This window comes from Passer montanus, unplaced genomic scaffold, assembly GCF_014805655.1.
Source record: "Passer montanus isolate IOZ18808 unplaced genomic scaffold, ASM1480565v1 scaffold25, whole genome shotgun sequence".
NCBI classification, from domain to species: domain Eukaryota; kingdom Metazoa; phylum Chordata; class Aves; order Passeriformes; family Passeridae; genus Passer; species Passer montanus.
Window position 1 is genome coordinate 11,303,482 of NW_024367149.1, and position 26,989 is coordinate 11,330,470.

General features: G+C 49.1%; 1 protein-coding gene across 7 annotated transcripts in view; it reads left to right on the top strand.

The window, feature by feature from the left end:
- DNAJC6 (DnaJ heat shock protein family (Hsp40) member C6) overlaps positions 1-26,989 on the top strand; it is a 41,017-nt gene that overhangs the window by 9,307 nt on the left and 4,721 nt on the right. For all 7 annotated transcript variants that reach the window (XM_039711490.1, XM_039711492.1, XM_039711488.1 and 4 more), the window contains 15 exons: positions 10,567-10,717; positions 11,448-11,497; positions 11,592-11,740; positions 15,240-15,362; positions 17,325-17,458; positions 18,056-18,250; positions 18,767-18,884; positions 19,620-19,699; positions 19,871-20,064; positions 20,158-20,238; positions 20,860-21,330; positions 23,147-23,299; positions 24,064-24,132; positions 24,739-24,873; positions 26,551-26,799. In XM_039711490.1, coding sequence (XP_039567424.1) covers positions 10,567-10,717; positions 11,448-11,497; positions 11,592-11,740; positions 15,240-15,362; positions 17,325-17,458; positions 18,056-18,250; positions 18,767-18,884; positions 19,620-19,699; positions 19,871-20,064; positions 20,158-20,238; positions 20,860-21,330; positions 23,147-23,299; positions 24,064-24,132; positions 24,739-24,873; positions 26,551-26,799 — 2,352 coding nt within the window. The remainder of the gene's footprint in view (positions 1-10,566; positions 10,718-11,447; positions 11,498-11,591; positions 11,741-15,239; positions 15,363-17,324; positions 17,459-18,055; positions 18,251-18,766; positions 18,885-19,619; positions 19,700-19,870; positions 20,065-20,157; positions 20,239-20,859; positions 21,331-23,146; positions 23,300-24,063; positions 24,133-24,738; positions 24,874-26,550; positions 26,800-26,989) is intronic.

Consider the following 26,989-nt stretch of genomic DNA (forward strand, 5'->3'; position numbering starts at 1 on the left):
TCCACAGCCTTTGCAGGGAACTTGTGGAGCCCACAGTGGTGCAGGGAAACACCCTGGGTGTTTGGGAGGGACCACGTTCATGGGCACCCGCTGCAGGGTGGTCTTGCAGCCTGGAATCACAGTCATGGAATGGTTTGGCTTGGAAGGACCTGAAATCTCATCCCATTCCACCCCTGCCATGGCAGGGACACCTCCCACTGTCCCAGGGTGCTCCAGCCTGGTCTTGGGCACTGCCAGGGATCCAGGGGCAGCCACAGCTGCTCTGGGCACCTGTGCCAGGGCCTGCCCACCCTCCCAGGGAATGAATGATTCCTTCTGTAAATCTGGCCCAAATTTCCCCTTTCAGCCTGAACCCTTTACTGCTCGGCCCATCACTGTAATTCCCAAGGAAAACACCTGCACTGTTCCAGGAAGGACAGGGCTGGGCCAGAGGCACCCCACAAGCACTTCAGACACAGCAGCTTTGCTTAACCTGGTAACCTCTTTTTGAGAGAAAAAAAACCCAAACCCCTAATGAGCCATGGCTGGGCTTGGGCAGGGAGAGCTTTAGCCTTGATTTTTTCCCCCCATTTTTTCTGATGTAACAAGAATCATAAAATCCCAGGATGGTTTGGGTTAAAGGGACCTTAAAGTGCCACCCCTGCCATGGGCAGGGACACCTCCCACTGTCCCAGGCTGCTGCAGCCCTGTCCCATGTCCTTGAACACTTTCAGTCCTGTCTTCCTCTTCCCCTTTGCCATCTGAATTTGCTTCCAAGTCTTCTTTTAGGCTGGTGTTTGTTTTTCTCTAACTTACTTTACTCCCAGACTTCAGAAACATCTCTGAATTTGCTGCTACAACATCTCTGCTGCAATTGCTCATAATCACAGGCTGTGCCAGCAGCTCCTTACTCACAGTGGGCTGCTGTGTTAGAGTGATTTGGGTCCTGGCAGCTGCTGGGCTGGTGAGATGCTGCAGAAAGGTTAATATCTATCATCAAGGCCATTACCTGGATGAATTTCCTGCCAGGCCAGGGAGCAGAGGCAGAGGGGTGGTGGGAGGTGGTGGTGGCACCCAGGCAGGTGTGGGGCTCATCCTGGGCTATCATTTGAGTGCAGCTCCATTTGGTTCTCTGCTTTTGCTGAGCAAAAGAAAAACAAAACAAAACAAAAATCAACAAAAAACCCAAAGAAACAAAACCAAAAAACCCTGCTCATGGGCAGCCAGACAATGCCTTTATTTACAGGTTTTCTGCAATATTCAGCCATTTCCACTCTGCAGCTACTCTGATTCTAGCCCAGAGCATTAAATTGTATTAATGGCCTCTACCACTTTCCAGGATGTTCTTCCCAAACACATGGGCTGGATCAAGGGCTGGCTCTGGGATTTGGGAGCTGATTTTTAAGGGATCTGTCTCAGCCAGAGTTTTCTCCTTTCAGTTCACTCTCACTGCCTCAATTTTACAGGTGCAGAACAGCACACCTGGCACTTGAACAGCAAAAAACCTCAGGTCTTAATGTGGCCCTTGAATTCTATTTTTAGGACATTTTTTAAATAACCTCTTTATTTAATACAGACTGTTTGTTGGTTGTTCCAAAACAAAATTTTAAAATTTTCTGTGTTGCTTGTGATGCTCTGTAGCAAACCCGAATTCCACACTTGTATCTCTCTTGTTCATCTGAGCACTTCAGGCTGATAAATTCCTAATTTCTCCCAGCTCACTGCAAAGCCATTTTTCTTTGCCAGCTATGAAATTACAGCAGCTTAAAGAACCAAATCCACCCCTCAGGTGTGCTTGTGATTCCGAGTGATTTGGTGACTGAAGTTGCTCCTGAACTGGGGGACATGATTTATCTTTCATGCAGGCTGCAGATGGATAATTGGGGACAAGGATTAGGGAGCAGTGTAAGACACAGACAGGAAAATGAGGTGCTTGGGATTTGGGCTTAATAGGAACAAGGAAAAAACACCACCCATCTTCTGTGATTTTTTTTTTTTTAGTAGAGAAAATATTGGTATTGTAAATATTTCAGACTCCTCCCAGTGATGCCAAAGTTGAAACTCCCAAGGTGGGCAGTGGTTGAGAATAATTCAGTTGGGAAAAGAGATCTGAATTCCTCAGGAAGGAGAAGGGTGGGGTAAAATCCATCTCAGGGAAAAGACTGTGCTGCTGGGTTTTGGTGGGACAGGGGATCTCTGGGAATTCAGTGTCAGATCCTGAGGGTGGTACCCTTGAGTGCCCTGGCCATATCCAAGCTCGTTATGTCCTTTTTTCTCCTTTTCCCTGATGTTCAGGGATGGTTTCCTGTGGGGCAGAGCAGCTGCTGTTTGCAGTGGAGGAAGGAACAATCTGGGGGGAGAACCCAGTGCCACCAGGGATGGGGGACACTGGGACACTGGTTTGTCTGTCTGTCTTGTGGGGAGCTGGACAGACAACCATGGAGGCATTAGGTCTGGAAAGGTCTCTCAGGTCATGGAGTCCAACCATGCCAAGGCCAGCAGTGCCCCATGTCCCCCAGTGCCACACCCACATGGATTTTAAATCCCTCCAGGGATGGGGACTCCACCCCTGCCCTGAGCAGCTGTGCCAGGGATGGAAAACCCATTCTGGGAAGAAATTTCCCCAAATATCCAATCCAAACCTGCCCTGGTCCAGCCTGAGGCTGTTCCCTCTGCTCCTGTCCCTGTTCCCTGGGAGCAGATCCCAAACCCCTCCTGGCAGGAGCTGTGCAGAGCCACAAGGGCCCCTGAGCCTCCTTTGCTCCAGGCTCAGCCCCTTCCCAGCTCCTCAGGGATTCTCCAGCCCCTTCCCAGCTCCTCAGGGATTCTCCAGCCCCTTCCCAGCTCCTCAGGGATTCTCCAGCCCCTCCGCAGCTCCTCAGGCCCTCTGAGCAGATCCCAAACCCCTCCTGGCAGGAGCTGTGCAGAGCCACAAGGGCCCCTGAGCCTCCTTTGCTCCAGGCTCAGCCCCTTCCCAGCTCCTCAGGGATTCTCCAGCCCCTTCCCAGCTCCCCCAGGGATTCTCCAGCCCCTTCCCAGCTCCTCAGGGATTCTCCAGCCCCTTCCCAACTCCCTCAGTCTCTCCTGGAGCTCCAGACCCTCTCCCAGCCCTTTTCCCTTCCCTGGACATGCTCCAGCCCCTCCAGGGCCCAAAAGTTCCCCCAGGACAGGGGACTGGGACAGGCACTGTCCTGCTCCTGCTGCCTCAGCTCTGCTGCAGGTAAAGACCTTTTCCAACCAGGTTAAAAAGGTGAACAATCAAACCTTTCTCTTCTTTCCCCTCCTATTGGATTTCGTCTGCACCTGGGCACAGGAAAATGCCCTTTGCTCTGTGAAATATTTGTGTGTGGTCACCAGTGAGCAATTCCACTTGTTGGAGGGGTGAGGATTTGTGCTGGAGGCAAAGCACTGGCAGTTCTGGGGCAGGTTGCTGCTGGTTTCACTAACAGGGCTGTGTTTGCTGTCACCAGCTCCCCTGAGCTGAGGAACTGGGCTCATCTTTGCTTTTTCTATTAATTTCCTTAGACTAATGCAAAGTATTAGATCTTCAAGCATCCTCTCTTAATGCAGATTTGCAGCCTCATAAACACCTTGCAAGGAAAGTAATCAGTGGCTGCAGCTTTGCTCCAACTCCCAAGTGCTTCTGATTATTGGCTTAATTTTTTTTTTTGGACTGGTGTTGCTCAGAGTGAAAAAAGAAAAGAAGCAAAGGCAGGAAGCAGAAGCACAGGGTTGCTGCTGGAAGGCAGGAGCTCCTCATGGCTGACAGGGAGCTGGCACAGAGGGGTCAGCTGAGTCCTGAACAGAATCTTGGAATGGTTTGGGATGGAAGGACCTTAAAGCCCACCCAGTGCCACCCTTGCCATGGGGTTCCAGCCCTGCAGCAGCTCCAGGGGCTCCTCTGGACCATCCCAAGCACAGGGATGGGAGATCTGTGTGCTGGGAAATTCTGTGGAATGCTGCAGGATCACAGCACACAGCTCCAGTGGGGTCTCTGTGCTCCTGCTGTTCCTCCTGCAAATGCCCCAGCATGGGATGGAGGTTTGGAAAAGGATGAGGGGAGGTTCAAAGAGAGACCTGAGCTGAACCTCACAGGACACAATAAAAACCAGATTCCAAGAAAAGCAGCTACCCAGAGCTGCTTCTGTCTCTCCCTTTTTAAGTTGCTGCAAGTGCTCTCAAGATGAGGACCAGGCAGAATTTTGAAGAAGCCAATTTATTTGGGTTTTTGCTGTGGCATTCAATTCTGCTTTCTTAGCAGCTGGCTGAGTATTGAAAGAAGAGGTTCTAGGAAATAAGATGCAAAAGTAATAGCAAGGATAGTTGTTATGAAAGGAAAAAACCCTTTCTGTGCTGTTTTGTGGCGTTTATAATCTAGATAAGATAGAAAAGAGCTTTTAAAGAGTTGGGACATGGACTTGCGTGTGCTCTGTGCTTCCTCAGGCAGAGTAACCACGAAGAAAAAGCCTCTGAAAGAAGCTGCAAGTGGTGAAATCGAGATTTCTTGGGCTGTTTTACACTTGCAAACATAATGTCTTGTGCTCTGGTGCTCCCTTTTCTGTGAGTCAGAAGAGAGACATCTCCATGTCACTGGCACGGGGACAAAGGCCTGGCCTGACAATGTCGTCCTGTGTTCCCCCCGCTGCCTTTTCAATCGGGGAGGTTCTGTTTAATGGCTCCTTTGTTTGCGTGGTGTGTTTTGGACACTTGAACGATGGGGCGTTGGCAGAGTCTTGTCTTTTCTCGGTTGTTTTGACAGGGGGGAGAGGCAGAGGGAATGTCGACCAACTCCACAGACAGATTTCATGCTCCGCGCTGGCGGCTCGCTGGTGGGCCTCGCCGAAGTTGAGTTTCATGAGGGGAAATTTTTAACAAACTAAAGAAATCTGGCAAGCACTGGGTGGTAACCCCCCGCCTCTCTTCTCAATATTATTATTCTGCTGAAAAAACACAGAGTAAAGCCCCCTCTTCATGGAAATCCTCCATGGTTTTGGTGCAAGCTGCACTCAGTTTCCATTTCTCAAGCAAAAGCACAAAGAGCAAACCTTAATTCTTCAACTTTCCATGAAGTTTACATTTAAGCAGCCCCAAACTAACCTTTGGATAAAAAGCTTTGGGCTCATGCAGTGTTAGTTCTGGAATTTTATCCCAGCAAAGCACAAAAAGAGGTTCTTGAGTTCTCTACCCCAAAATTTGCTGCCAGAGGCTCCGAGTGCTTCCCACAGGAGGTTGGGAACCCTTTGTTTTCCAACAGAAACACAGAATTATGGCATTGCTCAGGTTGGAAAAGCCCTCTCAGACCATCTTTTAAATGGTCTTTTAACTCCTTCCAGGGATGTCTCTTTCCAGGGCTGGACAACACTTTTGGGGAAGAAGTTTTCCCAATATCCAACCCAAACCTCCCCTGTTCTGAGGCATTTTCCATCTCCTCCAGGCAAAAGGCCTGGATAGGGCAGTAGCAGTAAACTGGAAACTGCAGTAAACTTCTGGAAAGCTGCAGTAAAAAAAACCCAACCAACCTCCTAAGCAACAGCTCCCTGCTCAGCTGAATAAATTATTGAAGATATCTGGTGCTGGGGATGCTCCTGTGCCTCATGATTGTCTGCTTGGGAGAGAAATATTCTGGTTTTACCCCTTGGATGAGGGTCTGAAGTGATGGGAAAAGGGGGAATACCTGGAAAATCCCAGAGGGAAGGGTGGGATGGATATTGGGAAGGAATTCCTGGCTGGGAGGGTGGGCAGGCTCTGGCACCTGTGGCTGCCCCTGGATCTCTGGAAGTGTCCCAGGGTGGGGTTTGGAGCAGCCTGGGACACTGGAAGTGTCAGGATGAGTGAAACCTGGGCTTGGGGGTCTCAGCACTGGTTTTGTCAAATGAGCAGAGCCTCTTCTCCTCTGCTGCTCCTTTTTATGGAATAACACTTTAAGATATCTGTGCTCAGCCTCGTAGGGAACCTAACTCTACCAGGAATCTGGGACAGTGGAGGAGGAGGAGGAGACAGATGGGACTGGTAGCAAAAAAAAAAATAGGTAAAAAATGACCAGTGTTTGGGTCTGTGTGAGTCTGAGGAACTCCCCAAGTAATTTCTGCAGGTTTTCCCTGTGAATGCCCCTTTAGCACTGTTTCAGTTGCCTCTGCTGGTGGTGATTTATCTCCCAGACCATCACCCAGTGACTGTTGAAAAGTTGATGTAATTGTGGCATTTGGGCTGTGTCTGACCCAAGACAGGATGCAAATGCCCAATACAGCATCGATGGTTTAGTCTTGGCTTAAATGCAGTAAAACTCAGCTGTCCAGATGAGGAATACATGCTGGAAGGAAGGTTTGGGGTTCAAGATGCCCTTAAAACACAGTTAGAACCAGAGAATCACAGGTGGTTTGGGCTGGGAGGGATTTTGAAGCCCATCTCCATTCAAGACCACATTCCACCATCCCAGGTTGTTCCAAGCCCAGCTGGCAGGAGAAACCCTCAGGTCTCTGATATTGGTTTTGATAATGTCTCAGCTATTGATTATCACTGGGTGCAGAGGAGCCACTGCCCAGAGATTTCCTTCCAGGAGCTCCTGCCACCCTTCCCTGGGCAGGAAGGTGAAATTCCTGTTTGCAATCCTCTGAAAGATGGACTGAGGGGAACAGCAGGAGCTGGGGATGCTGAGGGTGCCCAGGGATGTGGATTCCCTGCTCTGCACCCAACACCCCTCAGCCATGGGAAACCCTTTAAAGGATGCTCTAACCCTGCTGTAGCAGGAATTTCTGCTCCAGGGCTGCTCCTCCTCCCTGCAGACCCTTCCAGGAGTGGAAATCATGTCAGAGTGATGCTGGAGCTGCAGCAGCCTGGCTTTGCTGCCTGCAGGCTGGTGGGGAAGCACGTCCCACACGGGCCAGGCTTTGCTGGGAGAGCTGGCTGGGGGAGGAACGTGAGCTCTGCTGGCTGCTGGGGGGAGAGGCACAAAAAACAGCTTTTTTTTTTTGCTGAGTGTTCCTTAAAAACAATCCAGGCTTTGTTGCTGAAGCCACAACAACAGTGGCTTGATTCCTTTCAGTGCAGGGAACTTTAAAAGGGCTGGTTTTGCCCAGGCACAGGGCAGCCTCCACCTTTATCTTAGGGGACAAAACAAGCAAAAACCCTTTCTTTCCCCCAGAAAATACCTTGTGGGGAGGGAGAAGGCTGCAACAAGCAGAAAAAAACATCTAGAAATAGGGAATTTGGGACACAAACACAGGAACAAACAAATTTTTTCCCATTGTAGTGCCAGGCTCTTGTGGTACCATTGGAAGAGAAGTCAGGGGATTTAAAACTCCCAAACCTCTTTTTTTTTTGGGAAGGTGAGAGATGAGACTTTAATGCTTTTCTGTGCTGGAATGAGATGGTCTTTCAGATCCCAAACCATTCTGTGATTCCATAACAAGGAACAGGGAATATTTAGATCCTTCCTCACTCCACCTCTAACAGAAGCACAGGCAGCAGCTCCCTGAGCAAAACTAAAACCCCTCATTTGACACTGAAGGTATTGTTACACAAAATCTGGGCAGGCTGAGGGAAACCTGCTTCCTTTCCTATGGTTTCATGCCTGCTTTTTGTCTGCCCTTTCCAGGCAAAAAGGGTCTGTTCACTCCTGCTAAGTGACCTGGGAAAGGCAGCACTTCTGTGCTGAGCCTCAATTTCCAGGCGGTTTCCTTCCCCCTCCCCTCTCTGAGGCTCAGGGTTGCTTCATCAGCACAAATCCCAGACTGGCAGAGTGTGAAATGCCTGTTCAATGTCAGCCAGCTCCCCCTGGGCTCTGGGGAGAGCTGCACCTCAGGCCTGTGCTTTAAGGGGCTCCTGCCCTGTCTGGGGGGCTGCTCAGGGGCCTCCCCAGGCAGACAGGACCTCCAGCAGCGCAGGTGTTGCAGGGAAAGGTTCCACATCTGGAATTCCAGCAGCGAGCACCTCCCTCAGCTGGTGTGTGACCCTCTGCTGCTGGTCACTCTGGGGCACCTCTGGCTGCAGTGCCAAAGTGTCCCCATCACTCCAGGTCACACCTGGTCCACTCTCCCATTTCTGCCTCCAAACCCCTACGTTTAAAGCAGGATTGGTCTGGATGTGTTTGGGTTTGGAGAATAAGCACAAACACTGCTCGTGGCACTGCAGGGGACAGCAGGAGGGGGTATTTCCCTTCTGGATTTGTGGTTGCTTTCCCTTTCCCTGCGTAGGAAATGAGTTTCCTGGCCTGGCTAATCCAGACATTGATGGTTTTGCCACCCTCAGCTGCTCCAGTACTGAGCACATCCCCCTGAGCTCCCCTGGATCACTGCTCTCTTCCAAAGCTCTCTCTGCCTTGGGAGGAGAAGCTCTGCACATCCATCTCCTGATCCTCTGCAAAATTAGCACTTAAGTGCTTTAATTAAGGTTTCCACACCTTCCAGCTCCCATCCTGTCCAACACCAGGCTGGTGCTGTCAGCAGGGGCTCCCTCAGCTGAACTCTCACTGCTGAGGGTGGACCATGGCAGGAAGGCTCCCACCTGACATATTTCAGTTTTGGAAGGAGGTTGTTGCTCTGTTTGGTATTTCCTTGTCACTCTGCACAGCTCCTGAAAGGTGCCTGTGCTCAGCTGGGGCTGGGCTCTTTCTCCAGGATCTGACAGAACCAGAGGACACAGCCTCAAGGTGCACCAAGGGAAATTTAGGTTGGATGTTAGGGAAAAGTTTTTTACAGAAACAGTGATAAAGTTCTGGAATGGTGTTTAAAAAAAGCCTGGATGTGGCACTGGGTGCCAGGGTTTAGTTGAGGTGTTGGGGCTGGGTTGGACTTGATGATCTTGAAGGTCTCTTCCAACCCAGTGATTCTGGGATTCTGTGGATTCTGGGATTTTGGGATTCTGGGATTGGTGACTGTAGGAGGTTTATTCTGAACACAGAATGGTCCAGCCTGGCCTTGGACACTGCCAGGGATCCAGGGGCAGCCACAGCTTCTCTGGGAATTCTGTTCCAGCGCCTGCCCACCCTCCAGGGAACAATTCCTTCCCAATATCCCATCCATCCCTGCCCTATGGCAGTGGGAGCCATTTCTTGCTCAGCCATCCTTTCTGATTCTCTGCTTTAGGGGACACAGGACAGGGGCCACAGGAATTGATTCATGCTGCTTCTCTTAGAAATACAGTGAAAGTCTCCTTCTCTCTGTTTCTCCTCTTCTCTCCACTTTCTAAATCTTCAGATTGATTTCTAAAGATTTGAAGTTTTCCATACTCTCAGAGCCCTTCTGTTGCTCTCCTACAGCATTTCCAGCTGTAAGAATTTGCCCAGTGCTGTTGAACCTCTGATCCTTTGTCCCCTTTTCCCTGTTCCAAGCTACCACTCTTCTGCCTTGCTTTCCTTTAAAAGCTGACCTGCAGAACCAAAAGCCCCTTTTGAACATCTCCTCCTTCCAGCCCTGGCTCTTCCAGCACAGAATAACATGAAAACAAACTTTTTGAGGGGAGATCAAACACAGATTCCATGCTTGGAAGCCAACAAGCTTCTTTGATTTTTTTTTTCCTTTCTTTTTTTTTAATTTATTTTTAAAATCATGCTCACAGGAAGTTTGGCAAAGAAATATTCCTGTGCCTCGAGGAGGCATCTTCTGTTCTGAAGCAGAGTGTAGAGGAGAGGTGGCCTCTAATTTTACGAGTCTAGGACCTGGATCAGTGCTGTGGATCAGGGCAGCATCACCTTCCCCATGGAATCTCCAGTTTCAGGATTTATGGATTTATGGGTAGCTCACTATGGGTGAGGCTGCCTGAGAGTGGGGGGTGCTTTTGCAGTTAAATTATCATTTTGTCCTGGAATTGTAGAACAGTTTGGGATGGACAGCCTTCAGTCAGCTGGGAGGGTGGCCCTGAAGGGGCCCCTGTGAGGGACGTCCCAGGGGTGGGGAGAGCTTTTCTCACTCCTGAGGAGATGGTTCTTGGTTGTGATAAACAAATCAGACAGATTGGGTTGGGTTGGAGGTGAGGGAGCTTCAAACTATAGGATGGCTTTGGTTGGAAGGGACCTTGAAGATCACAGAATCCCAGAATTAATTAGGTTGGAAAAGTGCTCCCAGAGCATTGAGTCCAAGCTGTGCCTGATGCCCACCTTGTCACTCAGGAAGGCCTGGACACCTAGTTTTGTCCTGAGGGGCCCCAAACTGGACACAGCCCTGGAGGTGTGCCCTTGCAGAGCCCAGCACAGGGGGACAATCCCTTCCCTGCTCCTGCTGCCACCCAATTCCTGCCACAGCCCTCTTGGCCACCTGGGCACACCTGGCTGATGCTCAGATCACCCCGTTCAAGCCCCAGTTTAGATATTGTACCCTGTTGTCCCCTCTGTGCTGAGACTGAACACTCAGCCTGCACACAGGGCTGAGAGCCCAGCTGGCAGGGAGGAGCCATCCCTCATCCCTTGGAGGAGGAAAACCACTTTTCCTCATGCCTGACACCCAGCAGCTCATGGGGACCTGTTTGGTGTGCACAGAGCAGAGAGGTTGCTGGGGTTTGCTCCAAACCAGTGACATTGGCTTTGGTTTTGTTGCGTTGTAATTTAATTTTTGGTTTTTCTGTGTTGTAATTTCTGGTTTTGCTGTGCTGAAGGTGCCTCGTCACCAGACATGGAGCCCAGCTATGGGGGAGGCCTGCTGGACATGGTGAAGGGAGGAGCAGGGAGGCTCTTCAGCAACCTGAAGGACAACCTGAAGGACACCCTGAAGGACACCTCCTCCAAGGTCATGCAGTCTGTGGCCAGGTACAGTGCACCTGATCAGGAAAAACCAGGAGCTGCTGCTCCCACTGAACGAGCACGGCACAGCTCACAGGGATTGAGGAAAGGGGAAAATCCCCAATAATTTCCTTGGTTCTGTCTCATAACCGGGATTTGGCCTCAAGGAAGTGGGGAAAACCAAAGTAAAACAATGTGAGCTCATAGTGAGTGTCAGCACCCTGAAATCTGGGAAATGCCAGTGAAAGTGGAGCACATGGAGGATTCCCTGTGGGATCCTTCCAGTGAACCACCATTGAATATTTATTTTGTTGCTGGTGTTGATTGTTGATTTCATCTCTGCTGTGCTTGCTGATGTTCCCATCCCTAAATCCACCCTGGAATGGAAGAAAGGCTGAGGTGACTTTGCTTTGGAGACTCTCCCTGTGCCCAGCTCCAAGGGATTGGGGGCTACAAGAAATGAAGGAAATTTAATGCAAGACCCCAGAGGGTTTGAGGGATCTGCAAAGTGCAAAGTGCTGGAGATTTCTCCAGGAAACTGGCACTAAAAATTAATGACAAAAGGGAAAAGGGACCTTTCTTGCAGGTTTTGTATCCAGTTAATTGCATGTGGAGAGGGGGAGGCTGGGTCACTGCCTGCATCTCAAGAATCCATTTGAAGATGATTTTGCCTTGTGTGATAAGTAGATTTTTCTGTGCAGGCACTCCTAATGTGCTGCTGAAGTGCCTAAATTCTGTCCCCTGCTTTGTCTCTTAGCTACACCAAGGGAGAGCTGGATATTTCCTACATTACCTCAAGGATCATAGGTAAGCCCTGCTCCCTGGAGAACACAACCTGCAATAGCCCAAACCCAGAATTCCATCCACCCCCACTGATCCTGGCCTCTCCTTGCTTTGCCAGTGATGTCTTTTCCTGCTGAGGGCGTGGAGCTGGGATTCAGGAACCACATTGAGGATGTCAGGACGTTCCTGGACTCCAGGCACCCCGACCACTACACCGTGTTCAACTTGTCACCCAAATACTATCGCAGCGCCAAGTTCCACAACAGGGTGAGTGCTTCCACGGGGCAAAGCCCTCAGGGAAAGGGCCAGCAGCTCCTGTTGTGCCCAGATTGAAGGGGATTGAGGAGTTTGAGGTGTTTTTAAGCTCCTGGGGTGGGTTTGGGAGTTTTAGCTGGGAGCACAGGGATGAAAGAGCTGGAAAGTTTAGGGATAATGTTCATGTGAGAAGCCTGGGTAAAGGGTAAAGGGCATTGCATGGAGGGGAGTGTGGGCTGCAGTAAAATAAAAAATAAATCAGAGTTTATTCTGCTCCTACAGAATGTTGGAGCTGCTGCAGAAAAAGAATAAAATGAAAAGCCTTTGTAAGAAATTACCAGTAGAAGGAGGGAGATGATTTTCTTGCAGTTGGGCTTTAATCCAGCAGGCAGAGCTCGGGATGGAAACGGGATCTGAGGGGCATTTTGGCTCTTGTGACTTTAAAAAGCCACCTGCACTGCCTGGCCCAGTTTCCCTCTCTAAAACCAGAGCAGCATCAGGGAGCACTGCAAGGCTCTGCTTCATTTATGGCTTTTAGAGGAAATCTCTATGAAATGCTGTGCTGAAATGCAAGATTAGATTTAATCTTTCTGAAAACTTCCTGTCCTTTCCCTCTCTCACAAGGGAGTGCTGTGTTTTGGTGTTGTGTTCTGCTTTTTTTTAAATTTCTAACTTTTTGCTGCCTTCAACCCAAAAGGCAGCAGCAGTTGCCAGGTTTAATTCTCAGTCAGGGTAAATGAATCTAATCTAAGGCTAATTTAGTTTTAATTTGAGGTGTAGCTGAATTTATCTTCAGTAATTCTGATCACCAGAAACCACTCACTGACACTTGAAACAAATTTCTCTGTGGCCATCAGTAACCAGACTTCAAATACAAGTAAATGAACAGGGAAGACTAATTAAGAGATATTAAGAGCTCAGAATCTTCAGTCTTGATTGATTTTGGTGCACCACTGATGCTGTTTGTGGGTGGAGAAAAATTTATCTACTTCTGAAAGCTCAGCATTAAAGATCTACTGCTGTGTGAGCTGGCCATAATTGCTGAATCCCTGGAATTATCTCCCACCCTGCCCAACACCTCAACAAGTGACTTTTAACATCACTCTCAAAGGACAGCTCTGTGCTTTGGAACCTTGCCTTGACTCACACAGGAAGAAAATAAAATGATCTTTTATTAAAATATTGTGCTTTCAGTTTATGGGCTGGGAAGTCCTGATTCCAAGTATTTTTCATGAGAAAGAAGTGTGAACAACACAATACATGAAATAAATACCAGTCTAAGCTTTGATATCTTGTAAAAAATACTAAAGGGCTCTTGAGGAGGTGAAACCCCAGTGAGTTTTCTGCTGGGATGAGGATGTCAGCTGAGCTGCCCTGAGACACACACAGGTTCTTTGACAGAAAAAGCTTTTCAGTCCCTGCTTTCTTTAAAACTTTCTGCTCCTAAGATCCAAGTGGGTCACTGTGCTGCGTGGTGGCACAGGAGGGAGGTGAATTTGTGTCCTGCTGGGCCATTTCCCTGCCTAGGTGTGGTGAGTGGGTCAGCAAGCCCCAGGTGCCCAGTCTGCCGAGGAGGAGAGGGCACTGGGAGGGTGCTGAGACACTGGGAAAGGTTTTCCCCAAACCTGGAAGTGTCCAAGGGTAGAGCTGGGAGCACCCTGGGATAGTGGAAGGCAGCAGGAGGTGAACAAGGTGATCTTCAGGGTCCCTGCCACCCCACCCAGAGTGTGACTCTGAGCAGAGACCTGGCTGTGCTCTGTTGTCCCCTCTGTGTCCCCAAGAGGAGAGGAGAGGAGAGCAGTTTCAAACCACAGATCTCAAATCTGACATGAAACAACCCCAAACCTCAAAGCCCCTCGTGGGTCACGTTCCTGGCAGCTGCTGGCCTGCTGCTAAAATCAAACCCCAGCTATATCTTCCAACCTAAGGCACAAGTGCTGAGTGCTTATTCCCAGAGCTGGATGGAGAATTCCAGTTGCTGTTCCCTAAGGTTGTCTGTGCTGAGTGCTGGTGAGGTTCTGTTTGATAGAAACACCAAGCACACATTTAATTTCCTAATTGCAAACCATCAGGCAGATGTGTAATTAGAGGCAATGTAAATATGTAATTATGGACTGGTGGGAAATGTCTATTATTTACTAGAGAAGTGATAATGGCTTTTCCAGATGCTTGGCAGGGAGGTCTGCTCTGAGGACTGTCAGTGAAGGGTCACTGTAGGAATTGTAACAGGGAAAATCAAGGTTGTACAACAGAAGGAATGAAAGAAACTCTGGAGACAGGAGAAGGTGGAGAGGGTAAACAGGGAATGGTCACTCCCTGCTCTCCAGGCTTTGAGCACTGCTTCATCTGTTCAGTGGCTTCAACAACACAAAGCCACATCTGGATATTCTGGAGGCCAAAACTTTCACAGATCTAAAAAGCAATCAGATAAATATCTAACTTGCTGTGAGACAAAAATGGAATTTGCCAGCTTGGCCTGGCCCTGCATCCCATGGGAGCCTTTGGGATCCTTGCTGGACACAGCACAGCCTGGCAGGGCTCTGGCTGGAATCTGGGTTTCTGCTCCAAGATGTTGTGCAGGTGTCAGACAGAACCTGCAGTGCAAGTTTTATAAAACGTGGAGCATTTCCTTCCTCTAGAGATGAAACAGTTCTGGGGATCATGTGGCTGTTTAAGAACATCTGGGCAAATCATCTCCTTCCTTCCCTGTTCCCACTGAGCAGCAGCCAAATGTCAGCTGAGAGAGAGAGACAGAACCAATTCTTCAGCTGAGGACAAGCCTCGGGACAATCCTCCTTTAAATGTCTTCTGGCCAGAAATGCCTTTAAAAAAAAGATATTTCAGTTAAAACCAGATGAAAGGGAGATGTCTGTCGAGGGCTATTTGATGTGCTGCTTGGGACTGCAAGGACTGACTCAGAACCAGCACACTGAGGAATAGGAACCAGACAGGCTTTAAGGCTTTAAGATTTGTGGGGTTTCAGCTCTAAGGAGCCATTCATTTTTCTGGCTCATACGTTGACATGCTTAGATAGGATTTTTATTTTTTTTAACCAGAATTTTCCCTTTCATCAGTTTAATATCTGTCACACAGGGCTTGGAAATCCTGTGCCAGAGAAGGATTCAGAACAACAGATGCTCAGTGCCCTGTGCAAATCAGAGCAGTTTTTAGGGACACGTTGTACAAAGGCTTTAGAAATTGAGGTGAGACTGGAGCGTTCTAAAAGAGCCCCTCCAGATAAGCTGATGTGAAATGTAAATTTTGAAAAATGTGCAGTCAGGAACAACACATCAGCCCCATGTCATTCCATTGAGAAATCTTTTTTGTCTGCCTCCTCATAACCCACGGGAGGCACGGCACGGAGTTACGCACGAGGAGAGGCGGAGCAGGATTCCAGCCCAAAGCTCCGGGTTGTAAAGGACAAGTAGGTGTCTTGGCAGGGAGAATTAGTAGGGCAGGGCTTGTTTAGTGCTCCCACAAAGCTGTTTTGGTGGTGCTGCCATCCCTGCAGGTGTCTGAGTGCAGCTGGCCCGTCCGGCAGGCGCCCAGCCTGCACAACCTCTACGCTGTCTGCAAGAACATGCACAACTGGCTGCAGCAGAACCCCAAAAACGTCTGTGTCATCCACTGCATGGTGAGTGCACCCACAGCAGCCAGCCACAGCTGGGCAGTGCCAGGCCACACTGCTCGTGGAGTGCCTGCAGGCTGTGGGCCAGGATGGGGACAACTGGAAGAGGAGAGAGGGGATGGGATGGGATGGGATGGGATAATGGGATGGGATGGGATGGGATGGACCCAGAGGAAGGGACATCATCACTCAAAGCTCAGCTGGAAGGGAATCACTGAATGAGAAGCAGGAATGCAAAGCAAGAGAGGTCAAAATCATTCTGTAGGAGGAGGGTTTGAATTTCACCCAAGAGCTGTCAGCTTGCTGTGACTTGGCACGGGGTGCCCAGAGCAGCTGTGGCTGCCCCTGGATCCCCTGGAAGTGCCCAAGGCCAGGCTGGACAGGGCTCGGAGCAGCCTGGGACAGTGGAAGCTGTCCCTGCCTATAGCAGAAGTGCACTGGATGGGCTTTAGGGTTCCTCCCAACACAGACCATTCTGTAATTCTGTGATTTGCATTTAATCTAAGTAGTCACAGGAGAAAATGCAGCCTTTGGACTGAAGGGGGCTGGAAGCTGGGCAGAAAACACAGAGCTGGGAATTCTGTTGAGCTGTGAAATGGAGACTGCTGAAGTCTCCTGCCATCAGGAGAGGTCAGGCCTGGCTGAAGGAAGCCCCAGAGGGGTACTGAGCACTGGGCAATGCTGTGCTGTGTGAGGGTGGTGTGATCCTGGATCACTCCTCATTTACTCCATCCAACCCTTCCCGTTGACAGCAATGCCCAAAAGCAGAGTTCTGCTTTGCTCCTGGAGCCTAAATTAAACCAGGAGGCTGTCAGCCCTGATCAGCAGAAACTGGGAGGAGTGGAGGAAATAACTGATCCCAAATTGCACAGAGCTCCCATGTGAGCCTGGCATTTCTGCCTCTCACAGCACAGCCAGCAGCCCCGGGATGTAAATTCCCTTCAAAAAGAGGGAAGGATGCACTTGATGCCTCCAGTCCTGGAAATCCAACTCAAAAATCCAATTCCTTTCCTGTCCTTTGAGCAATAGATATCAGGATAATGTGATAAAGGACAGGGAGTCCTTTCCAGCACTTTCTAACAAGGCTGCAGAAACCCACTTAGTTTATGTGAACCTGAGAGATCTTGCCAGAAACAACTGGCAGGGGCTAAACTTGGACAAAAGCAAACAGCCTGTTCATGTCAGCAGGCTCTTGGGGTCTGGATCAGCTCCAGTAGAGAAAATCCTACAGAAAATGGCTGGAATGCCTAAAGGGGGCCTGAAAAAAACAATTGCAAGGAGCAAGAGGAGTTGAGGAGTTGTGGATTCCCCGTCCCTGGAAGTGCTCAAAGGGGTTTGGAGCAGGGACAGTGCAAGGTGTATATCAGGAAGCCAGGGCGCTGGGAATACATTGATTTTCTCCTGCTCTTCCTACATTTTTGATCTATCAATGTGACACAGCAAGCCTTCCCCCATAATCACCTTAAAAAACCCCCATGAGGAGCAATCTGTAAGCTCAGAGCTGTGGAGGTGTTTGGGTGAGGGAGCCTGGGACTGGACTTTTTGTTTGTTTACCCTTTTCCAGGATAAGTTTCTATTAGAGGACTGCCTGCAGCTGTAGGATGGGTGCACTCTGAACCCTGTGGTCACTTCCAGGCCTATGTTTGAAATAATTATAGAATTACAGCTGGGGAGCAGCCACAAAACACCAACTTTTGCAGCCAAAATGTTCTTGTGGGCTTTCCAAACCAGTGTAAACCACCCTCAGCTTTGGCTGCTCCCTGGATTTTATCTTAGCTTTGATTGTTCACTGAAGTCCTGGGTGTTGAACAAATGACACAGAACTCAAAATTCCTCGTCACCTTGTGGTCTCAATCCTAGTCTTTCTGGATAAATTATGTTTTGTGATTTCAGGAGGAGGGGGGAGCTGGAATTTAAAGGATCTTTCTGATACTCACAGTTTTTCCTCTCTGTCCCTTTTCCTGCCAGGACGGCCGTGCAGCCTCAGCAGTTCTGGTCAGTGCAATGTTCTGTTTCTGTCACCTCTTCTCTCATCCTGGCCCTGCTGTGCAGCTGCTGAACACAAAGAGACCTGGAATTGTACTGTGGCCATCTCACAGGAGGTACAGTACCCTGGCTCAGCACTGGGAGCTCCATCCCTCCCTCAATGACCTGGCAGGTGTGCTTTGGCCCCCAGGCTCAGCCAGGTGCCAGATCCCACAGTGTTCCTCAGAGATGAGTGGGGATCAGGCACTGGAAGAGCTTGCCCAGAGCAGCTGTGGGATTTCTTTCCTTGGAGATGCTCAGTGGGGTCTCACCCCCAGCACAAGAGTTCTGAGACAGAGCTGTGAAGCTGCTCCTGCTCTGAGCAGAGAGCAGGTGACCTTCAGATCTCCCAACCCGAATTATTGTGTTATTGGAGGTGTCTCTGCTCATTGCAGAGGGTGGGACTGGATCACTGCTAAAGGTCCTTGCAACCCAACCACCCCATGCTGAACCTGTGGTTAACAGGGACCTGCAGAATTCCTCTCCTGTGCCAGCTGCATCCTCACAGGAGCACTGCAAGTGCAGGTTCTGTGCCAGCTGCAGGGATGCTGGAGCACATGGAGACTCCAGTCCTGGGCCTCCAAAAGAATGGCACTGCTGCTGGATTTTGAGGCAGATTTTGAGCATGAAATGAAAGAATTGGAGGTTTCAGCCCTGGTTTTCTCTGCCTGCAGGTACATAGGATACATTTGTGACCTAATAGCAGACAAACCTGTCATCCCCCACTGCAAACCACTCACGATCAAGTCAGTCACCCTCAGCCCTGTCCCCTGCTTCAACAAGCAGCGCAACGGCTGCCGGCCCTTCTGCGACATCCTCAGTGGAGAGACCAGGATCCTCACCACCTCCCAGGAGTACGAGAGGATGAAGTGAGTCCTGCCACCCCTGCCTCCCTCAGCAGCTGGATGCAGCCACTGCCACTTTGCTGGGGGATATCTGAGCTGCAGTCATTGCCTGGCTGCCGATAAATGGAGATATTCACTGAATATTTCAACCTGGGGTTGAAATAAGTGGCCAGAGGGAGTCTGAGGTGGGCAGGAATGGGATAACTGCACAGACATCAGGATCTGAGGTTGGAGGAGTGGGATAACTGCACAGACATCAGGATCTGAGGTTGGAGGAGTGGGATAACTGCACAGGCATCAGGATCTGAGGTGGGCAGGAATGGGATAACCACAGACATCAGGATCTGAGGTTGGCAGGAAGTGGGATAACTTCCTAGAGATCATCCAGTGCTCTGTTGGTTCCCCCTGTGGAATATTTTTGTCCTAACCAACAGAGCATTGAATGCTCCTCATTGCTTGGCCTGAAGGAGGTGAGAGCTTTGAAGTGGACACATGGTGGAAGGGAGCTTAACCCTGGCTTTCCTCCTCTTCCCCTCCAAGAGAATACCGTGTGCAGGAAGGGAAGGTGCTGATCCCACTGGGAGCCACTGTCCATGGAGATGTTGTTGTCTCTGTCTACCACATGAGATCGACCATCGGGGGACGCCTCCAAGCCAAAGTAGGAGCTGGTTTCTCTTCTCTTCTCTTCTCTTCTCTTCTCTTCTCTTCTCTTCTCTTCTCTTCTCTTCTCTTCTCTTCTCTTCTCTTCTCTTCTCTTCTCTTCTCTCTTCTCTTCTCTTCTCTTCTCTTCTCTCTTCTCTTCTCTTCTCTTCTCTCTTCTCTTCTCCTCTTCTCTTCTCTTCTCTTCTCTTCTCTTCTCTTCTCTTCTCTTCTCTTCTCCTTGGAACAAAGAGCTGGCCAAACATGGAATCTCCATATTTTCCTCCAGGATGTGTTTAAAACTTGAATATTGAAGTAGCAGAGTGGGCAGTGAATATTTTCCTCCTCTCCACTCACTGTTGGTGCCCTTTGCTGTGTAGATGACATTTCCCTGAAGCCTCTGCTCCAAGTGAAATGGATTTATATTTTTTGGGACACAAGCCTGTTGCTCCAATGTAATCAGTGGGAACAGCTGATTTCATTGCAAAACTGATAAGTAGGTCCCAGAAATAAAGAGAAGCAGGGAAAGAAGGCCTATTTCTGAAGGTTTTCTGCTGTATGGAGGCTGCAGCAGCAGGGTTAAAGGCAGATGGAAATACTGGGACTATCTGGGAATATTGAGAAGGAAATTCTGCCTGTAGAACAAGCAGAATGAATTCAGTTATGTAGCAGTTAAGATTAGGGTTGACTTAACTAACTCCTGTATTTAAGCCCTTGTTCAGTCTGGTTCTCACTGCTTTTTTCTTCTTTTCAGATGACCAACACACAAATATTCCAAATTCAATTTCACACTGGATTCATAGCCCTGGGAACAACCACTCTCAAATTCACCAAGTGAGTGTTTGAAGCCAAACATTAATCAAACCTGATGCATAAAAGCCTGATGAAGGCTGAGGGAGAACAGTCACAGATGAAATATGAAAAGCCTGAATGTACTGAAAGCCTTTATATAGCTTTCCAGAAATATTCTTCCCTTTTCAACCGGACCACTCTTGTCCCCTTTAGGCCTGAGCTGGATGCCTGTGACTCTCCAGACAAATATCCTCAGCTTTTTCATGTTATACTGGACATAGAAATACAGTCTGCAGACAGACAAACTGAATTAACTCCCCCATGGGAGAACTTCACGACAAAAGACATCAATCCCTCCATTCTCTTCTCCTCCCACCAGGAGCACCAGGACACTCTTGCTTTGGCAGGTAAGGGCTGCATGGATTTGTTCCCTTCCCTCTATCTCTTCATGCTCAGCTGGGTTTTGTTTCATTCCACCTCTCTGGTGCTCTGTGCTGCAGGCAGAGGTGCCACGGATTCCCCTCAGGATAACATCAGGAACGTCGGGCAGAGTGCATTCTTCTCCTCTCTCAGCTGGCAAGGTAGGCAAGGCTTGGTCTTCAGAGTCAAATCTGCTCCAAAGAACACCAACAACTCCTGTTCCCCTGGCTGGAGCTGGAGTGAGGCTGAGGGATCCCACTGTAGCATTAGATCACAGAGCTGGCACACCCTGGTGTTGCCATGGAGTGGGAATTCCTTTCCTTTCCTACAACATCCCCTTCAAACTGTGCTCTCTGGGACCATTGTTGACACACTTCTAGGGTGAACCTTCACCCGAGGCCTCCTTCGTGCTAAAACTTGAAATAAATAAGCCTTGATGAGAAAATTTAGGTTAATATTGGCAAAGGAATCATGGGTTCATTTAGTTTGGAAAAGACCTTTGGGGCCATCAAGTCCAACCATTCCTCAGCACTGCCAAGGCCACCACTGACCATGCCCCCAAGTGCCACATCCCCCATGGATGGGGACCCCAGCTGTGCCAGGGCTGCAAAACCCTTTTGGGGATGAAATTTGCCAGCTTTTATTTTAAAAAGCAAAATTATTTTAGCCAAATGCTGCTGTGCTATTCTCAGCTTTCTGTTCTGCTTGTAAGCTGATTTTTATGGGACCTTTGTGATGACCAAACTAACAGCTGCCTAATTTTATTTCCAATCATCATTTAGATCAGAAATCTGACAAAAGTAGCTCTCACCCCACCTCAGAGGATCGAGCAGCGTTGGTGCATGAGGAAAGCGAACAGTCAGATGACGAACTCTTGTCCCTTTCCAGTCAGCACAGTAATGCCAGCGGTGACAAGCCCCACGGGACACCCAAACACAGCAAAAAGCAGCAAGAGCCTCCAGCAGCACCTCCCCCTGAAGACGTGGACCTGCTGGGCCTGGATGGCAGCCCCATGAGCAAGAGCTTTCCCTCGCAGCCCAGCGCTGCCCCCTCTAACTCTGACCTGCTGAATGATTTGTTTGGGGTCGGAGGGCCGAGCTCCCAGAGCCCTGCTGGAGCTGGAGCTGGAGCTGCTGCTGCTGCTGCTGCTGCTGAGGAGGTTTTCCACGTGGGGGGAGCTGGATCTGTGCAGTCGACCCCGCGGCGCTCGGCAGCTTCGGCGTCCCCGTCCCCGTCCCCGAGGGTAGGAGAAGGTAATGGTGGCTTTAGTATAAAAATATAACAGCATTATCTATAGCATTATCCATAGCATTATCTATAGCATTATCTATAGCATTATCCATGAATAATGCTGCCTTGGTTTGAAAATCAAAATTATAACAATTCGGAGAGAGGGGGTTTGCATTTTCCATTTCAGGGGAGGTTCCTGCCTTCCTTAGCAGACACAAGATAAATGCTTAAAAAATCATGAAAATCAGTAAGTTCACATTATACAACCAATATATCAGCAGTAAGTGTTTGAGGAAGTTAACACTTTTGAAACATTCATATATCAAGGAAACAGCAAAAACTTTAAACAGTTTGATATTAATAGCAAGCATTATTTTTTGGTGTTACCTCTAGAAGGCAAAAATAGCAGAGTCTGTAATGAAGAACAGAACTTTTGATGAAATTGATGATATAATGAACTGCATCCCTCTCCAAGGGGGGGACCTGGGCTTGGAGGATCCCTCTGGGGGATCTTGGCTACCTCCCTTTCATGTGGGGGATCCCAAGAGGCTCCTCTGCTCTGAGCTGGTGCATCCTCACCAAACCAGTCCCTGCTGGAGCGCACCCGGGGGTTTGCAGCCCCTCACACCAACCACCACTGCAGAGCCTCAGTTTTGCTCTCATTATGTGTCCAGTAGTGCACATGAGTTATACAGAAACTCCTCTGGGGGTTTGGGTAGACCTACAGCACCATGAATTGAATTTCTGTTTTAACTTAGGGGATTTGCAGCTGTGAGAGGGATCCTGAACTAGGAAGTAGAGAATTTCTGTCTCTTGCAAGACCAGGCTGCAGGAGTGGTTGGATAGATATTAGGGAGAGGGATCTTTTGAAGGATGAAGCAGAGCAAGTGCAGAGAGAGAGAAGAATCCAAGTTTCGGTGGAAGAAATTGGTCACTTGTACCTAGAGAAGGTTTCTCTTGTAGGCTCAGTCTGAGATCTCTCACCCAGAGCAGGTTTTGCAGACACACCACGCAAGAGGTGCAGCAACAGATCAGGAAAAGATTTAGGGATCTATGAGCTCTGCAGAGGCAGAATCACACAGCTCAATTGTCCCAAGCCAGGAAAGCAAGGATAAAAGCTTGGGAGATGAGAAAAGAGTAGTGACTGAGCAACATAAGTAATGAGTAGCATCATTACCACAGTGCAGAGCTTCTAGGGATTGTACCATCCAGGATGCTTTTAGCCTTAAATTTGTTGACAAGAATAAGAGTGACTTCACAGGAGTTTCTTTTGGTTAAGTTTGTTGGGGTTTTACATGGAAGAGAGAAGACTGAACAAAGTGATCACAAATGGAGTTTGAGAAGAAATGGAGTTTGGTAATAAGTGATGTAGGAAAGATATCCATTATTTTCTAAAGCTGTGTCTGAAAGTCCCTTTATCCCCAACATGGATAACCTCAGCCAGCCTGGAGTCATCTTGAGAGGAAGCAGGAATGGCAGGAATTGCACCAGGGCAGCAACTCCAAGCTCCAGAGTGTCTTCCACCCTCTCCTGGCAGTTAAAACTCCACCTGAGTGGAGTGCCTGAGTACTTTGACACTCACTTTTCCTGGCTCTAAATTCAGCCTCTCTTAGGAAACAAGAGATGGGGTCAGTTTGTTGCCATGGCCAAGCTGTGGGGCTCTTTAGGTGCCCAGAATTTGGGAAATTAATGCTCTCCAGTTGCTCCCCCACAATCCCAGTCTGTCTCCTCTTTGCTACCTTCAGGTATCAGATTTCCTCTCCCCACAGCATTCCCTTACCCTGAAGCACATTCCTGCTGCAAGTTCATGATTTCATTTTCTCAAATATGTTTTCACAGCCACTGCCTTTGATCCTTTTGGAAGTAGCCCCAAGCAAACTGGTCCAGACCTCCTGGGCTCCTTCCTTGGCTCATCAGCTGTCCCTGGGGATCCTTTCCTTCAAGCCACAAGAAGCCCTTCGCCAACTGTGCACAGCGATCCCTTTCACATGGGTAAGAAAGGGGAGCCTCTTCCAGGGTGTTTAAAGAAATGGAAAACGTTGCTTTGAAATAGAAATGAAACCATTAAGTACCAAGTGATGATTCCCATAAAGCGACTCTAAACCACAGAAACCCCACGAAACAGGAAAGAGCTTTTTGTCTCTGGACTTGAAGTATATTCAGCATCTGAAGTGTGGTAGGATGAGCTGAGTTTTGCTCAGGTCTTAGACTTAATTAATAGGCTATTTATATAAATATAAAAGAGGCCATGAAGAATGTCTGCCCACATATTCCTGTGGTTATGAGGTTTCCTTTGAAGCAAACTACCATTAATTGCACTAAACACAGGCATATTTAGAGAAAACACTCATCCTTTGGTGATTTTAGTTGCAGGCACCAGCTTTCTTTAGCTCCAGTACTAACCCTAACCAAATTCACAGCTGATTTTGACTGAAGAGAAGGAACTTTCTTCTATTTGTTGAAAAGTTCCCTAATTTCTTCCTTCTCACCCCAAAATTTAATGCGTAACCCTGTCTGAAACACATTCAGTCACAGATTTGTTTGTGCCTGATCATCTAACACGTGCTCCTTGGGAGTATCTCCCTGGAAAGCTGGAAGGGATCTTAAAGATCCAGTTCCAGCCCCCTGCCATGGGCAGGGTCACCTCCCTGTGAGGTTCTGGGGCTTTGTGGAGTCCCAGTGGCTCCTGGTGGGCACTGGGCTCTGCTGGTTTTGCTGGGCTGATTTGAGATACTGATATCAATCATTCTCTTCAGCTTCGAGCACTCCAACAGTTTCCATCCAACCAGATGTTTCCAGTGGTTGGGACTGGCCCAACAAAGCAGGTACGTGCCATAAAATTCAGGGTGGTTAGCAGAAAAAAATAGCTTTAGGGAGCTCTGAGAGGGGACAGGCAGAGGGGAAATGCTGCTAGTGATTGCAAAGAACAGCTTCCCTCTAAAGATTTCCATATTAAAAAAAAAATCTGGGTTTGTTTCCTCAAGAGCCCAGAGCAGGACAGGTGAGGTGAGGGTGTCCAGGGGTTGTTTCATCCCATGTAGAGCCATGGGAAAAACCTGTGCATTCCCAGGGTGCCACTAAGTGATTGCATGGCTCTTTCTAATCTTGGGAGAGTGTGAGTAGCCTCCCAAAGCTGCTTCCTGAAGGCTTCTAGTTGTTAAAATATATGCACATGTCACAATTCCTCTGGCAGTGCAGACAGTCTGGGAACATTCCTGCTGCTGTTCCTAATTGGGAGTGGGAGTGCAAGAAGTCTGAGGCTGCTGAGGAGCCTGACAATGGTACACTCAATTCTAATAGCAGTCTTCTAATATGTGGCTGAGCACTGGGGAAGAGCTGCACTCATATCAAACAGGAGGAAAAATGTCAAACAGAAGGAAAAATGTTCTTTTTTCTTTTATATATATTATTTTTTTCCTTTTCTTTTTAAGGTGGTCTAGGAATGGGAAGTAAGTCTGCTGCCACCAGTCCTACAGGATCCCTCCACAGCACTCCCACTCATCAGGCTAAACCCCAAACACTGGATCCATTTGCTGATCTGGGAAGTCTTGGAGCAAGTTTAGCAGGTTTGCATCCCTTATTAAAAAAAGGAAAATAATAAATTACCAGCATTCTTTTAGAGAAATAGGCTGAGCAGTCTGGTATGCGTGGGGCCTCTCAACCCACCTGCACGCCAGTGCTGCTGCCAGGCTTCCCCTCCTGCCTGATTCTCTGTAAATTCTCACAAATCCCTGCTTTTCCTGATCCCTGGTCAAAAATGTGCTGGCAACGTGCAGGGAGCTCAGCAGGCTCCAAAGCACAACCTCTGATAAGTCCAAACATGCTCTGGCTGAGGATGCTCTGTGTTCAAGTGCTGCTACAGGCCTGGGAGAATTTGGCTCTGCAAAGCTGCTGGTGTTCTTGAGGAATTGCTTCCTTCTAGACTTGACTCGTTTTCCTGCTTTGTGAGAAAAGCTGTGGAATTGATCTGCCTCTAATTTGCACTGTTATCTCAAGGTGGGATATTTGCACCTGGCTACAAAGCTTGACTGCTTAGAAAAGCATTTCCCCCTTGTTTTATGTAATAAAAAATCAGCAAACCCTCAATTTCAATGTTTAAAAGGCAGTTCTGAGAAATTATTGAAGCTTTCCTTAAAGCCCAGCATTGTCAGAGTGTGGTAAATAGATTTTTCTTGCCTTTGTTGCTGCCCTCAGCTCTTTGGGAGCCCTTGTGGTTTGGTGTGATGTTTGTTTTCCCCTTTGCGTCAGTCCCAGCATGGGTCTGGAATTCGGTTTCCCAGTTCCCTCTGCTGGATTTCAGGCTGCTCTGCAGGAGCAAAATAAAAACTATGCCAAGCCCCATGGCAGAGCCACAGAGGTCCTTTTAAAACACACATTCTGTAGGAGAGTGGTGGGGTTTAAAAACAAATGGCTCGGCATCCCCAGGATATTTAAGCACATTTTTGTTGGTCGTGACTAAATCGAAAGCACTTCATCCAGTTTCCATGACACATTTCTGAGCTGGGAGCTGAGTGTGGATGTCAGTGTGAAATAATAAAACATTGACACTGGGTTCCTCCCACAAACACAACCAGAGCCAGGGGAGCATCCCCTAAAGCTATGAGGTGCTGGGACACATCTCTGTGGATGGTTTTAATCAGCACAGCGTGAGGAGACACAGTTCCAACAGCACCAGCTTGGTGCTGGCCCTGGCACAGGCTGCCCAGAGAGCCTCCCCATCCCTGGAAGTGCTCAGGGCCAGGCTGGATGGGGCTCTGAGCAGCCTGGGCTAGTGCAAAGTGGAATGGAAGTGGATGAGCTTTAAGGTCCCTCCCAAATGTAATCATTCTGTCACTCTGTGGTGCCACCATCCCCACGGAGCTGTGGCTCCCTGTTAGCTGCATCCAGCTTGCCCTGTTTCCCCAAGCCACCTCCAGTTCCTCAAACCCTCAAAGCCAGGTGCTGTCCTAGAAACAGCTCACACAACCATCTCGGGGCTAAAGCCATGCTGCAAACATTCGTGACAGAGCTGAAAACAGCAACCTGGGGAGACTTCACTTGGATCAGTGCTGCTTTGTGGAATTGATCTGCTTGCACTGTTATCTAAAGGTGGGGTATTTGCCCCTGGCTACAAAGCTTGACTGCTCAGCAAAGCCTTTCCCCCGTGTTTTATGCCGTGAAACAACCAGCAGACCCTGGATTCCAGTGTTGCAAGGGCAGTTGTGGTTTGTGTCCCGCCGTGACTCCCTGCTGTCGCCCTGCAGGTGGCCCCTCGTTCGCCAGCAAGCCCACCACGCCGACGGGCATGGCCGGGGGCTTCCCGCCGTCGCCGCAGAAGCCGCAGCCCATGGCGGGCAGCGGGTGGCAGCAGGGCACCGGGTACGGCTGGCAGGGGACACAGCCCAAGGGCCAGCCCAGCGGGCCCCACGCCTCCCCCCAGAACAAGCCCAACTACAACGTGAGCTTCTCGGCCAGCGGGCAGGGCGAGCGGGGGAAAGGAGCCGCGAGCGCTGGTAAGAGCGTCCAAAGGGTTGGCTCTCTCTGGGGACCCCTTGGTTTGCAGGTTTGGGATAAGCAAGTGGATTATTTGGGGTTTTGTCCTGTCCTGGGCTGAACTGTGCTATCTAGGAAGTGCTGTATTCCAAATGAGCTTCCCAAATAATCCTGGAAGTGTCCAAAGCCAGGCTGGATGGGGGCTGGAAC